The sequence below is a fragment of the Diplotaxodon limnothrissa genome, linkage group LG17 (genome assembly GCF_057381915.1).
Source record: "Diplotaxodon limnothrissa isolate DT_005_m linkage group LG17, D_limnothrissa_male_GT1.1, whole genome shotgun sequence".
Taxonomy (NCBI): domain Eukaryota; kingdom Metazoa; phylum Chordata; class Actinopteri; order Cichliformes; family Cichlidae; genus Diplotaxodon; species Diplotaxodon limnothrissa.
Genome location: NC_140612.1, coordinates 21,280,095 through 21,295,382, shown reverse-complemented (window position 1 = coordinate 21,295,382; position 15,288 = coordinate 21,280,095). Strand labels below are relative to the sequence as shown.

The following is a 15,288-nucleotide window of genomic DNA, read 5'->3' as shown; positions in this document are numbered from 1 at the left end:
CTCTTGTGGTCCTCCATATCCTCCGGGGTTTTCACACAGCTGGATAAACGTCAAACAGAAAACTGATTAAACAGAAGTGTGAGACGGTCGAGAGTTTAAGGCAGCGCCCGGTTATATGTTAGATAGCAAGGAGCAGACGGCTGAGTTTCACTCCACTGAGGGAGCTCACGTCGTACTACCCGGCTTTGTTTAGACCGCGATGGCTGGGTCCTCAGGTGGAAGCAGCCTCTGAATTTGGACACCCCCGCTGTTTCCGGGCCGGCCAATAATAACGGTGACATTTAACAAAAGTCAAAGTCAAAGTCAACTTTATTTGTCAATTCTGCCACATGTACAGGACATACAGAGAATAGAAATTTCGTTACTCTCAAACCCTAGATGAAATAGCAAATGAACATTTAAATATAAGAGAGTGATTTAAAAATGCAAATAAAATAATTAAAAAGTAAAAATTTAAATAAATACAATACAAATTAACAAGAAAGCTATGCAATATACAATATACAATATTCAGGTAAGGGTAAATGACATTGAGTGTAAACCAGGCAGAGTAGTGCAAATAGGCAAATAGTGCAAATGGAGATTTAGTAATGTACAGTAAGAGATAGTATAACAACAAAGTCTTATGAGGTAGTGGCAGTCCAATGCTCCACAAAGTGACTGGTAACTGGTGCAGGCCAGTGAGTGAGTCAGAGAGAGAGAGTGTGTGTGTGTGTGTGTGTGTGTGTGTGTGTGTGTGTGTGTGTGTGTGTGTGTGTGTGACAGAGTTCAGTGAGACCATGGAGGAGAAGAGGGGAGAGGGGGCAGAATCGGGAGGGAGTTAAGCTTCCTGACAGCCTGATGGATGAAGCTGTCCTTCAGTCTGCTGGTCCTGGCCTGGAGACTCCGCAGTCTCCTCCCTGACGGCAGCAGCTTGAAGAGGCTTTGCATTGGGTGCGTGGGATCAGCCGCTATGCAAAGGGCTTTTTTAGTGAGACGGGTGCTGTAAATGTCCTGGAGGGAGGGGAGAGAGACACCAATGATCCTCTCTGCAGCTCTCACTATGCGTTGGAGGGTTCTATGACAGGACGCATTGCAGGCTCCAAACCACACAGTGATGCAGCTCGACAGGATGCTCTCAACGTATTTTATCCGATAAATAAACACTGTAAAATTTATTTATCACGTTTATTTATCACGTCCAAACAGCCCTTTTGAATGTCTCCCTAATTATGAGGTCTCAAGGTTGGCAAGTATGGCCACAACACCTCACTCTTGGAGCACTTTTTTGCCACATGTATCGCAAACCACGTCTCAGCTGTTTGTGGAGGTAAAATACGTCCACACAATTACGCTCAGCCATTGTTGTGAGTGCGCGCGCCAGCGGCTGCAGACATATACTGCTAAAGCAGCATCTCATCACAAAGCACCCTGAGTTTTATCAGAGTTAGGATTATAAGAGGCCCTTTAACACACTCACTTCCTCTTACAAAGCTCAATAAAACAGGATACTTGTAAAAATGAACCCTGAAGGGTTTTAAGCCCTGAGAATTTCAGGACAATATATCCTGTAACTTTGACGTTATGAGGGGAAACATTGCATCCGTAAAATGCCATAAAATAGTAAAAACTAAGGTGATGTTCTCTAATTCATATGTAAATAATGAGATTCGTGGAAGATTTCAAGTGCTTTTTTTCACTGTTGACTGTGTGCCTTTGTGTAAACCTGAGCAACAGCTCGGCCAATGACAGGCGAGGAACAGCACAGCCTTATTTGCATACAGCGGAAATAAAAGAGCCACTCTCAGCTGACGAGCACATTCTCCGCTGTGAGGAAGTGAAGTAAGAAAAATGCCTGAACCCGCCAAGTCAGCGCCCAAAAAGGGCTCCAAGAAAGCCGTGACCAAGACCGCCGGCAAGGGCGGCAAGAAGAAGAGAAAGACCAGGAAGGAGAGCTACGCCATCTACGTGTACAAGGTGCTGAAGCAGGTCCACCCCGACACCGGCATCTCGTCTAAGGCCATGAGCATCATGAATTCGTTCGTCAATGACATCTTCGAGCGTATCGCCGCTGAAGCCTCCCGCCTGGCCCACTACAACAAGCGCTCCACCATCACCTCCAGGGAGATCCAGACCGCAGTTCGCCTGCTTCTCCCCGGTGAGCTGGCCAAGCACGCAGTGTCTGAGGGCACAAAGGCCGTCACCAAGTACACGAGCTCCAAGTAAACTGCATCTTTACTTAATCCCGAACAACGGCTCTTTTCAGAGCCACACATCTCTTCTAAAGCGTACATGTCCTGACTTTATTTAATTTGTAGCTGTCATGATGGTGAAACATAAATTACAGCTTGTGTTACTCTTGTATGCTTTGAATAAAAAAAAAGAAGAGAGAAATTTCAAGGACTTAATGATGGACCACCTGACCAGAACAGTCCTAACGCCATCACTATATCATTTAGCATTATTACTATTTGGTTGGTTTGGTTTTGTAGTTTTGTTTTGTTCTTTTTGTTTTTGTGTTTTTTTTTTTTTTTGTTTTTTTTTGTTTTTTTTTGTTTTTTTGGGGGGGGGGGGTCATGTTTTGTGGTCCCTTGTCTGCGAAAAGCACTGAATAAATACACTTGTGGGTTTCTCAGAAATAATGACATGTGAACAAGAGCTTATTGAGCTCATCCTGGTGAGGCAAATGTTTGGCTTCAAATCACAATTCTGATCGTAAAATCCTGGACAGGATTACAAATACAATAAATAAACGCGATTCGTTTCAGTTTCACATTTCAAACTACAGTGACATCCTCCGTGTGTGTGTGTGTGTGTGTGTGTGTGATCTATACATGTGTTAATCGTTTTGATGTAGTTCAACACTTATGCTAGACTCTGGGTGAAACGTTAAGAGGGTGTGTGGTTTTTGTTACAAATACGGACACTTGGGTTTAGTTTGAAATAAAAATGTGAACTCCACTCAGACATTGTGTGTGATTTGGTGTGAGTCTCCCTTCGGTTAGACTTAATTTGTCATTTAACAAAAGACCACATTTCCACATTTAGAAAATAGAAGAGTGGGCGGAGCCGCTGAGCTTCGAGTCGCCGTCACACCGTCTGTTTTCTCTTACGTCCGCCGAGCACACATAATAACACGGCTCCGTGGAGTTTAACTTCATTCGACTTTGCTCGTTCAGAGAAGAAATTATAACCATGAGTGGAAGAGGCAAAGGTGGCAAAGGACTCGGGAAAGGAGGCGCCAAGCGTCACCGTAAGGTGCTCCGTGATAACATCCAGGGTATCACCAAACCCGCGATCCGTCGTCTGGCTCGCCGTGGCGGAGTGAAGCGTATCTCCGGTCTGATCTACGAGGAGACCCGCGGAGTGCTGAAGGTGTTTTTGGAGAACGTCATCCGTGATGCTGTTACCTACACGGAGCACGCTAAGAGGAAGACTGTGACCGCCATGGATGTGGTGTATGCTCTGAAGAGGCAGGGCCGCACTCTGTACGGCTTTGGCGGTTAAACTCAGTCGCCCTAATCCATCAAACGGCTCTTTTAAGAGCCACACACTTCTCTTTAAGAGCGTTGTTCTGCGATCTTTTTGTTTTTGTCACTTTTTACTGCCTTTTTGTGTTTTGTTTTGCACTCTGAATATCTTATACGCCATTAGGTGATGAGAATTGTCAGGTAGGAAATATTGTACTGCATGATGGTGGACTGCACTGGTGCACCTGAGAGAGATACCCGCCCATGTTGACGTGCGAGCATTAGTGATGGGATTTCTGGCTCTTGTTAGAGACCCGGCTCTTCGGGTTATTTTGTTGCTTTAATTTATTATTAGCAATAATATAAAACTATGCACAAAAGGAATTACTAACGTAAAAAAGTGGTTCTATTTATTTTTGTATATAAATATATGCGGTGGCTCCTAGAGACAAAACATGTACAAACTCCAAAACAAATTTCTAGTGTTAACTGAACTTCAAAAACAGAGCTACCTAGATCACTTAAATTACACAATTGAAAGCGTGTGTGTATGTGTATATATCTGAGCACAAGATCCATAGAGGCTGGGGTCTATCACACCAGGCAAGACCCCAGGTGCAGGCTGTATAAAGATGTCCCAGAGACAATCCAGCACATAACAGCAGGGTGCAAGATGCTAGCAGGCAAGGCATACATGGAGCGCCATAACCAAGTGGCCGGCATAGTGTACAGGAACATCTGTGCCGAGTATAACCCGGAAGTCCCGAGGTCAAAATGGGAGATGCCCCCAAGGGTGGTGCAGAATGACCGAGCTAAGATCCTGTGGGACTTCCAGATACAGACGGACAAAATGGTGGTGGCTAACCAACCGGACATAGTGGTGGTAGATAAACAGAAGAAGACGGCCGTAGTGATCGATGTAGCGGTTCCGAATGACAGCAATATCAGGAAGAAGGAACACGAGAAGCTGGAGAAATACCAAGGGCTCAGAGAAGAGCTCGAGAGGATGTGGAGGGTGAAGGTAACAGTGGTCCCCGTGGTAATCGGAGCACTAGGTGCGGTGACTCCCAAGCTAGGCGAGTGGCTCCAGCAGATCCCGGGAATAACATCGGAGATCTCTGTCCAGAAGAGCGCAGTCCTGGGAACAGCTGAGATACTGCGCAGGACCCTCAAGCTCCCAGGCCTCTGGTAGAGGACCCGAGCTTGGAGGATAAACCGCCTGCAGGGGCGTGCTGGGTGTTTTATATATGTATATGTATATATATATATGTATATGCATGTATATTCAATTCAATTCAATTTTATTTATATAGCGCCAAATCACAACATAAGTCGCCTCAAGGCGCTTCATAGATACAGAGGAAAAACCCAACAATCATATGACCCCCTATGAGCAAGCACTTTGGCAACAGTGGGAAGGAAAAACTCCCTTTTAACAGGAAGAAACCTCCGGCAGAACCAGGCTCAGGGAGGGGCGGCCACCTGCTGCGACCGGTTGGGGTGAGAGAAGGAAGACAGGATAAAAGACATGCTGTGGAAGAGAGACAGAGGTTAATAACAGATATGATTCAATGCAGAGAGGTCTGTTAATACATAGTGAGCGAGAAAGGTGACTGGAAAGGAAAAACTCAATGCATCATGGGAATCCCCCGGCAGCCTATGTCTATTGCAGCATAACTAAGGGAGGATTCAGGGTCACCTGGTCCAGCCCTAACTATATGCTTTAGCAAAAAGGAAAGTTTTAAGCCTAATCTTGAAAGTAGAGATAGTGTCTGTCTCCTGAATCCAAACTGGAAGCTGGTTCCACAGAAGAGGGGCCTGAAAACTGAAGGCTCTGCCTCCCATTCTACTTTTAAATACTCTAGGAACAACAAGTAGGCCTGCAGAGCGAGAGCGAAGTGCTCTAATAGGGTGATATGGTACTACAAGGTCATTAAGATAAGATGGGGCCTGATTATTTAAGACCTTGTATGTTAGGAGCAGGATTTTGAATTCAATTCTGGATTTAACAGGAAGCCAATGAAGGGAAGCCAAAACAGGAGAAATATGCTCTCTCTTTCTAGTCCCTGTCAGTACTCTTGCTGCAGCATTTTGGATTAGCTGAAGGCTTTTCAGTGAGTTTTTTGGACATCCTGATAATAATGAATTACAGTAGTCCAGCCTGGAAGTAATAAATGCATGAACTAGTTTTTCAGCGTCACTCTGAGACAGGATATTTCTAATTTTAGAGATGCTGCGCAAATGGAAGAACGCAGTCTTACATATTTGTTTAATATGTGCATTGAAGGACATGTCCTGGTCAAAAATGACTCCAAGGTTCCTCACAGCATTACTGGAGGCCAAGGTAATGCCATCCAGGGTAAGAATCTGGTTAGATACCATATTTCTAGGCTTTTCAGGGCCAAGTACAATAACCTCAGTTTTATCTGAATTAAGAAGCAGAAAGTTAGCGGCCATCCAGGTCTTTATGTCTGTAAGACATTCCTGCAGTTTAACTAATTGGTGTGCGTTATCTGGCTTCATGGACAGATAGAGCTGGGTGTCATCTGCATAGCAGTGAAAATGTATGCTATGTCTTCTAATGATACTGCCTAAGGGAAGCATGTATAATGTAAACAGAATTGGTCCTAGCACTGAACCCTGTGGAACTCCATAATTAACCTCAGTGTGTGAAGAGGACTCTCCATTTACATGAACAAATTGGAGTCTATTAGATAGATATGATACAAACCACTGCAGTGCAGTACCTGTAATACCTACAGCATGTTCTAATCGCTCTAATAGGATATTATGGTCGACAGTATCGAATGCTGCACTAAGGTCTAGCAGGACAAGCACAGAGATGAGTCCACTGTCAGAGGCCATAAGAAGATCATTTGTAACCTTCACTAAAGCTGTTTCTGTGCTGTGATGAGCTCTGAAACCTGACTGAAACTCTTCAAATAAACCATTCCTCTGCAGATGATCTGTTAGCTGTTTGACAACTACTCTTTCAAGGATTTTTGATATGAAAGGAAGGTTGGAGATTGGCCTATAATTAGCTAAGACTGCTGGGTCTAGAGATGGCTTTTTGAGTAAAGGTTTAACTACAGCTAGCTTGAAGGCCTGTGGTACATAGCCGATCATTAGAGATAGGTTGATTATATTTAAGATCGAAGAATTAATTAATGGCAGGACTTCTTTGAGCAGTTTTGTAGGAATGGGGTCTAAAAGACACGTTGATGGTTTGGAGGAAGTAATTATTGAAGTTAACTCAGAAAGATCAATTAGAGAAAAAGAGTCTAACTTAACATCAATGGTACTAAGAGTAGCTGTAGATAATATTACATCTGTGGGATGATTACTGGTAATTTTTTCTCTAATGATAAAGATTTTATTTGTGAAGAAGTTCATGAAGTCATTACTAGTTAACGTTAAAGGGATTGTTGGCTCAAAAGAGCTCTGACTTTTTGTCAGCCTGGCTACAGTGCTGAAGAGAAATCTGGGGTTGTTCTTATTTTCTTCAATCAGTGATGAATAGTAAGATGTTCTGGCTTTGCGGAGGGCTTTCTTATAAAGCAGCAAACTATTTCTCCAGGCTAAATGATGATCCTCTAAATTTGTGACACGCCATTTCCTCTCCAGATTACGAGTCATCTGCTTTAGGGTACGTGTTTGAGAATTATACCACGGAGTCAGGTACTTCTGATTAGAGACCTTAGTTTTCACAGGAGCTACAGTATCCAGAGTCGTACGTAGTGAGGAGGTGAAATTATTAACAAGATAATCGACCTCTGTTGGGGTAGTGTTCAGATAGCTGCTCTGCTCTATGTTGGTACAGGGCATTGAAGATGATAACAGTGGGTGGATTATATTCTTAAACTTAGTTACAGCGCTTTCAGAAAGACATCTACTTTGATAAAGTCTACTCTCCACCGCTGTGTAATCAATTATTGTAAATGTAAATGTTATCAGGAAATGATCAGACAGGAGAGGGTTTTCAGGAAACACTGTTAAATGTTCAGTTTCTATGCCATATGTTAAAACAAGATCTAGAGTGTGATTAAAGTGGTGGGTGGGTTCTTTTACATTTTGAGAGAAACCAATTGAGTCTAATAACAGATTAAATGCCATGTTGAGGCTGTCATTTTTAGCATCTACATGGATGTTAAAATCACCCACAATAATTATTTTATCTGAGCTCAGAACTAAATTAGATATAAAGTCTGAGAAATCAGACAGAAACTCTGTGTAAGGCCCAGGTGGACGATAGATGATAACAAGTAAGACTGGTTTCTGAGTTTTACAGCTGGGGTGGACGAGGCTAAGCATCAGGCTTTCAAATGAATTAAAAGTCTGTCTTGGTCTTTCATTAATTGATAGGCTGGTGTGAAAAATTGCTGCCACACCGCCCCCTCGGCTTGTGCTTCGAGATTTCTGGTAGTTAGAATGACTCGGGGGTGTTGATTCATTTAAACTAACATAATCATCCTGCTGCAACCAGGTTTCTGTAAGGTAGAGTAAATCAATTTGTTGATCAATTATTAAGTCATGTACTAACAGAGACTTGGAGGAGAGAGACCTAATATTTAATAATCCACATTTCACTGTTTTACTCTTTGGTTCAGATGTGGATACTTTATTGTTCTTTCTTTGTAATTGTTTATGTTTAAGTTGTTTGTTGCTGGTTTTTAGTTAGTTTTTTGTCTGTTTGGGAGCCGACACAGTCTCTATGGAGATGGTTTTTTTTTTTTTTTGGGGGGGGGGTAGCAGGAGGAGAGAAGCTGCAGAGGGGCGTGTAAGACTGCAACTCTGCTTCCTGGTCCCAACTCTGGATAGTCATATTTTGGGGGGTTTAATAAATTTGTCCATATTTCTAGAAATGAGAGCTGCTCCATCCAAAGTGGGATGGATGCCGTCTCTCCTAACAAGACCAGGTTTCCTCCAGAAGGTTTGCCAATTATCTATGAAGCCCACATCGTTTCTGGGACACCACTCAGACAGCCAGCAATTTAAGGAGAACATGCGGCTAAACATGTCACTCCTGGTCTGATTGGGGAGGGGACCAGAGAAAACTACAGAGTCCGACATTGTTTTGGCAAAGTTGCACACCGATTCAATATTGATTTTAGTGACCTCCGATTGGCGTAACCGGGTGTCATTACTGCCGACGTGAATTATGATCTTACTGAATTTACGTAAGATCACATGTATGTATATGTATATATATGTATGTATATGTGTATATATGTATATGTGTATGTGTGTATATATGTATGTATGTATGTATGTATGTATTTATATATGTATATATATATATATATATATATATATATATATATATATATATATATATATATATATATACAACAACTGAGATAATTCATCCACAATACGAGGTTAGTCATTCATATACTGCTGCATGGGCTGGGCTGTAGTTACATCATAAGGGTTTAAAAATTGAGCTTTAAAATGATTGGCAGTAATAAAAGCCGAGGAAGGCCAACAGTGATCACTGACTGTTTTTAGGAGCTTTTTGAGATTAAATAGAAGAAAATACATAACATTAAACATGTTAACAACACAAAAGCCATATTGAACACAGACTACTTTAGGCCCGGAAGCAGGATTCGTCACGTCATCACTTAAAGACTGGCTACCTTTCTAATGTGAAGTTGTTGTCCCTTTCTCAGTCTTCTTGGCCTGCATGTTGGGCAGCACACCACCCTGAGCGATCGTCACTCAGCCCAGCAGCTTGTTCAGCTCTTCATCGTTGCGGACGGCCAGCTGCAGGTGGCGGGGGACGATTCTGGCAAGAGCATAGATTTGGTTTTGGCATTGGTGGGGGACGGATGATTCAACCACCGAACACTGCCCTGCTTTTGTCTTTGCTTCTTGATAAAAAGAGGAGAAATATACTTGCCTACATATGCTGTTCTACATGCTTTTAAACCATTTAAAAGTACAATTCATAGTTTTATATGTGAATTATATAATGTCAAATTACTATTAAACAAATGACTAAGAATTGTAGACTTTAGTTTACTTCAGCCATATTCCATCATAGTAAATCAGGTATCATACAAAATAAAATTAGCTTCAAATACAGTGATGACAATAAAAGAATATGACTTTAAGGACTTAACAACATTACTTCAGTTATAATACACCAACATCTCTTATACATTAGCACTAAGGGAACACTGAATGACCTGTTGGTTTTTGTCCATAAAACTACTCATCTAAGATTACCACAAAGTAAAAGATCTCTCAGCAACATTGTGCAACATTTTATGCACACTATTGCCCCTATCAAATAAGTGAGCTGGGATTTTTTTTATTCTAAACATGAACTCCTGTTACAGCAACAGACATGGATTACTGGTGCCCCACACAACAACTCAATGTCCACTATGTGAAGGAGCCAAACACATGCCTGCTCCTCTCGTTAACTGAGATAAACTGCTGGCATATTGGTTTTATATACTGTCCAGTCTCTCCTGGTGAACATGGCCTACAGTAGCATTGTTTAATCTCATTTGAGTCATTGTTGATCTCGTTTTTAGTCTTGTGAGAGCACTGAAGCTTCTTTCAGCCTCAGCCGAGGATACTGGGATGACTAAAAGCAGCCTGACAATTGTCACGATAATAAATACTAGTTAATCTATAGCACCAAATCATCAGTCAGTCACCCGTGACCTCGCCTCTTCACCTCAGTCCGAGCTACAACATGGCAGAGCTGCCTCTGTCACCTAATAAATAACAGGGAGACATTCCAAATACATGCAGTCACACATGTGCTTCAAAAACAGTAATGAACCACCAAGTCATCCTCCAATTTCACCTGTGATCTTGTATCACCATTACTCTCTGTTGGTTCTTCTATCACCTGACAAATAGGACATACATGACAATAAGAATAAAATGGGTAGCTGCTTCAGTGTTTCTGTCACTTTGTGTAGATCTTGACTCATCAGTAATGTTTGTAGGGTGAGTGCATTTTTAAAACAGTTTGTGCAAACTGCACTACAAGGTGGAATATTTGCAGAAGCATGACGACCTCATGATATTGTGTCTCAAAAATTAACCCTATGACTATGTCAGTACCATTAGGATGAAATTGTGTCACCAACATTTTAACATTAGACATAAATTTAACAGCCTCTGTACACTAATGTTAACATGTTAGGCTTACTGGCATGTCCATAGTATTTATAAAAAAAAAAAAAAAAAAAAAAAAAGTAAATAAGTAAAGGAGGGAGACATTTAAGGATAGAACAATTCATGCTAAAAATTAATGAAGCATTTTTGTAACTGAAGTCAGTGATTTCCACGTTCATGCCGACTATAGTTTCTGGTATAGAAAGAGCATGAAGATTAAAGTGTGAGTATAATATTGATGTAATAGTAAGAAAGGAGCGAGCTCTTGGTGGGAGGGAGGTGGCTCTGAAAAGAGCCGTTGTTTGTAGGTGAGCGAGTAGCTTAAGCTCTCTCTCCGCGGATGCGGCGAGCCAGCTGGATGTCTTTGGGCATGATGGTGACCCGCTTGGCGTGGATGGCGCACAGGTTTGTGTCCTCGAAGAGACCGACCAGGTAAGCCTCACTGGCCTCCTGCAGAGCCATAACGGCAGAGCTCTGGAAGCGCAGGTCGGTCTTGAAGTCCTGAGCGATCTCGCGGACCAGGCGCTGGAAGGGCAGCTTGCGGATGAGCAGCTCGGTGGATTTCTGGTAACGGCGGATCTCGCGCAGAGCCACGGTACCGGGCCTGTAACGGTGAGGCTTCTTGACGCCTCCGGTGGCCGGGGCGCTCTTACGGGCAGCCTTAGTGGCGAGCTGCTTCCTGGGGGCTTTGCCGCCAGTAGACTTGCGAGCGGTCTGCTTGGTTCTTGCCATTGTTTCTCACTTTTCTTTTCCTGTGTTAAGGGCAGATTTTGTAGCAAACAGAGGAGACTCGCTGCTCTTAAACTGTGTGTGTCTGTGACGCGGTGCCTCCCCGGCTCATGATTGGTGAGGGGCTCCACGTGGTGCTCAGCACCGTTCAGAGGAGCACCGCCCCGCCTCGGTGTGTGCTTCTCATTGGAGAAAAGTGCATTGTAATTGCGCGCTGCCGCAAGCCTCTCTGCGATTGGTGCGTGACGAAGCTGCGCGCGCTCTGCGGAAATATAAGCGAGGCTTTGAGCCGATCAGGCCACATTTCTTTTGAGTGTTGATACTACGAAGAGAAGAACCTGTCAAAATGAGTGGACGCGGAAAGACTGGAGGCAAAGCCAGAGCTAAGGCCAAGACTCGTTCATCTCGTGCCGGGCTTCAGTTCCCCGTGGGTCGTGTCCACAGACTGCTGCGCAAAGGCAACTATGCGGAGCGTGTGGGAGCTGGCGCCCCCGTTTACCTGGCAGCTGTGCTCGAGTACCTGACCGCTGAGATCTTGGAGCTGGCTGGCAACGCGGCCCGCGACAACAAGAAGACTCGTATCATCCCACGTCACCTGCAGCTGGCTGTGCGCAACGACGAGGAGCTCAACAAACTCCTGGGGGGAGTCACCATCGCTCAAGGTGGTGTGCTGCCCAACATCCAGGCTGTGCTGCTGCCCAAGAAGACCGAGAAGCCCGCCAAGGCCAAGTAAATGCAAAGCGTTCGGCTTCACCAAAAAACGGCTCTTTTAAGAGCCACACACACACACCTATCTGAGCAAACCTCCTTCTTGCTGTTACTGTCTGTAACTGGGATATGTAGATTATGCATCTTGATTTATTTTGAAATGTACGTTCATTCATATCACCTTACATGGTCAGGGACTGAAATCCACCTTCAAAATATACTATCATGAGTGCTTAAGCAGTGTTTGTTTTATTCACAAGAATAGAGGGTCTTAGTATAAAGTCAAAATAAAAAAAGTCAAAAGCTCTCAGTCTCTCCTGCTGTGTGGTTAAGGCTCATGCCTTGTTCAACCTCATTTACATTAGGGATCAGCTGTTAAGCGCTGCTGCAGGGTGCAGCTGGGCTACCGGCAGACAGACCCTACATCCCCAGTGAGGGAAGGAAACGGGTGATGTCTCCCGAGGACACCTCGGATAAAGTACAAGAGATACAATCAGTGCTTTGTCAGTGTTTACTCAGCAGTCAAGGACAGCAATATTTGCATAGTATTTTTACTGACATGTAGTGCACATATGTTTTGGGCAAAAACATTTTTGAATATTAAAATATGAACATTTGTAACAAAAAATTGACAAATTAGCCAGTTCCAATGTAAAACTTTATCTGCCTATTTAAAAAAAGAAGATAATCTTCTCACAAACTGGTGTTTGATTTTGAAACAGGAAAAAAGTGGGGAAACAACTGAAAAGACTAACATTTGAATAAAACCTGAAAGCAAGTAAATACTTTCTATGCTGCCTTATGGTAAACTTTGGTAATATTGATAAAGAACAACACTGGCTGACGATGAAATACAGTCAGCTGGCATGGTGACACTGCCAGTATTAACCTGCAGGGCTGGACTGGGACAGAAAATCGGGCATTTTGACTACAGACCGGCCCACCAGGTATTAAAGCCATAAAGCCTTTGAATGAAAACAAACGCTGTTGTGACAGTGATGTACACTGTCTTGTTGGTATATGTATGATTTCTATACATTTGACATCAGATAAAAACTTTGGTTGTAAGATTTAGATAATTATTTAATAAAAGCGAGATATTTTAAATGAGAATAAGAAAGAAAAGTATTTCTTTGTGCCCCCCTCTCCCTGTTAATTCCCTACCTGGCCCCCTGGCATAACTTTGCTAGATCCGCACCTGCACAGTTACCAGCTGTCAGCTACCTAAAAAAGGATCCTGGGGTTATTTGTCTCTCAGAAACAGCTCATAACTTCCCTTCAACTCATTCATGTCACCTAAAAGGTAAACCTGTTTCTCCATCACAGCTCTGATGATTCAGTAAGGACATCTCCTGGTTTCATCTTCATGTTTCCCTCTCACCACATATCCATATAGCTGAGGGGAGCTAACATAAGAGTTATGCGTTATAAGATATAATCTAAGTCGTAACATTGCTGTATGGAGCTGCAGATTTGGTTTCAGGTTAACATAGCTGGACTGGCCATCGGGCATACTGGGCATATGCCCGGTGACTTGTTTTTTTATTTTATTTTATTAAGGGCATGAACAATGAGAGGTGGTGGATTGGCCAGATGCAGGTCGATGTGTAAAAATAACTCAGTTGTTTGGTGGTGGCTATGGCGGAGCTTCCACAGAGGCCAGCAGGTGGATGAGGGAAGGGGAGGCAGGAGGAGGAGAGACCCGAGGCAGCCGCCAGTCCGAGTGTCAGGTGAACTGAACTTCAGGTAAGAAGTTATGACCTGCAGTCTATCTGGGTCAGATATAAACTAAGTTTAGGTGGAGTTTATTTTTGTTGTGCTGACTTTTTACCGTCAGTTGCAATAACTCATACTGCCCGAGCTAGCATGACGGAGTTTCTGTACAGCTGTTCAGTTGCTATGATGTTACTGATAGTGAACTTTATTTTATTGATAAGGTTAGTTAGTTAGTAGAGTTGCCAACGGCTCCTTAAAAATGGAATGGTCCCTCATTCAGAGAAAATATTATGCGTTTGGTATTGAGCTGAGAAGAGACGCAGTTTGTCCCGAACTTTAGCTAGAATGGAAAAAGACAAAGCTGGATTTATTCTGTGTGTTTACGCTGCACAGCTGCCTCTTCTCTCATCTCCCCCTCCCTCTTCTGTTGCTACTTCAATCATGAAACTGATCAATGATCAGCTGATCAGCTTTTCTCTCTTGTTTGTTTATCGCCCACTTTGTGCCAGAAAGAGGAAACCAGCAGATGTCGCGCTAAACAACAGCAGCACGTTTAAGCTTGATCAGCTGTTGTTAGAATTTATTTAATATTAATTTCCAGTATCAGCTGATGTTTGCTGGAGCCACAGCTGTAAAGCTGCTGGTCATGATGTCGGTTTGGATATGTGGTGAGAGGGAAACATGAAGATGAAACCAGGAGATGTCCTTACTGAATCATCAGAGCTGTGATGGAGAAACAGGTTTACCTTTTAGGTGACATGAATGAGTTGAAGGGAAGTTATGAGCTGTTTCTGAGAGACAAATAACCCCAGGATCCTTTTTTAGGTAGCTGACAGCTGGTAACTGTGCAGGTGCGGATCTAGCAAAGTTATGCCAGGGGGCCAGGTAGGGAATTAACAGGGAGAGGGGGGCACAAAGAAATACTTTTCTTTCTTATTCTCATTTAAAATATCTCGCTTTTATTAAATAATTATCTAAATCTTACAACCAAAGTTTTTATCTGATGTCAAATGTATAGAAATCATACATATACCAACAAGACAGTGTACATCACTGTCACAACAGCGTTTGTTTTCATTCAAAGGCTTTATGGCTTTAATACCTGGTGGGCCGGTCTGTAGTCAAAATGCCCGATTTTCTGTCCCAGTCCAGCCCTGCAGGTTAATACTGGCAGTGTCACCATGCCAGCTGACTGTATTTCATCGTCAGCCAGTGTTGTTCTTTATCAATATTACCAAAGTTTACCATAAGGCAGCATAGAAAGTATTTACTTGCTTTCAGGTTTTATTCAAATGTTAGTCTTTTCAGTTGTTTCCCCACTTTTTTCCTGTTTCAAAATCAAACACCAGTTTGTGAGAAGATTATCTTCTTTTTTTAAATAGGCAGATAAAGTTTTACATTGGAACTGGCTAATTTGTCAATTTTTTGTTACAAATGTTCATATTTTAATATTCAAAAATGTTTTTGCCCAAAACATATGTGCACTACATGTCAGTAAAAATACTATGCAAATATTGCTGTCCTTGACTGCTGAGTAAACACTGAC

At 42.7% G+C, this 15,288-nt stretch overlaps 4 protein-coding genes across 4 annotated transcripts; 3 read left to right on the top strand and 1 right to left on the bottom strand.

The window, feature by feature from the left end:
- The first annotated feature begins 1,816 nt into the window (after positions 1-1,816).
- LOC146614965 (histone H2B 1/2) lies at positions 1,817-2,295 on the top strand. Its single transcript, XM_085375425.1, has one exon. The coding sequence runs from the start codon at positions 1,831-1,833 to the stop codon at positions 2,203-2,205; it is 375 nt and encodes a 124-aa protein (XP_085231551.1). The 5' UTR covers positions 1,817-1,830; the 3' UTR covers positions 2,206-2,295.
- Positions 2,296-3,153: 858 nt separating this feature from the next.
- LOC146614964 (histone H4) lies at positions 3,154-4,380 on the top strand. Its single transcript, XM_085375932.1, has one exon. It carries the CDS (start codon positions 3,175-3,177, stop codon positions 3,484-3,486), a length of 312 nt encoding a protein of 103 aa, XP_085232058.1. The 5' UTR covers positions 3,154-3,174; the 3' UTR covers positions 3,487-4,380.
- Positions 4,381-10,903: 6,523 nt separating this feature from the next.
- Positions 10,904-11,321, bottom strand: LOC146614963 (histone H3). Its single transcript, XM_085375407.1, has one exon. It carries the CDS (start codon positions 11,319-11,321, stop codon positions 10,911-10,913), a length of 411 nt encoding a protein of 136 aa, XP_085231533.1. The 3' UTR covers positions 10,904-10,910.
- A 326-nt stretch (positions 11,322-11,647) lies between these two features.
- Positions 11,648-12,051, top strand: LOC146614962 (histone H2A-like). The gene has a single exon (XM_085375409.1). The coding sequence runs from the start codon at positions 11,665-11,667 to the stop codon at positions 12,049-12,051; it is 387 nt and encodes a 128-aa protein (XP_085231535.1). The 5' UTR covers positions 11,648-11,664.
- The last annotated feature ends 3,237 nt before the right edge of the window (positions 12,052-15,288 follow it).

Coding starts and splice junctions, on each gene's coding strand:
- LOC146614965 (XM_085375425.1), top strand. CDS start 1,831: ATGCCTGAACCCGCCAAGTCAGCGCCCAAAAAGGGCTCCAAGAAAGCC.
- LOC146614964 (XM_085375932.1), top strand. CDS start 3,175: ATGAGTGGAAGAGGCAAAGGTGGCAAAGGACTCGGGAAAGGAGGCGCC.
- LOC146614963 (XM_085375407.1), bottom strand. CDS start 11,321: ATGGCAAGAACCAAGCAGACCGCTCGCAAGTCTACTGGCGGCAAAGCC.
- LOC146614962 (XM_085375409.1), top strand. CDS start 11,665: ATGAGTGGACGCGGAAAGACTGGAGGCAAAGCCAGAGCTAAGGCCAAG.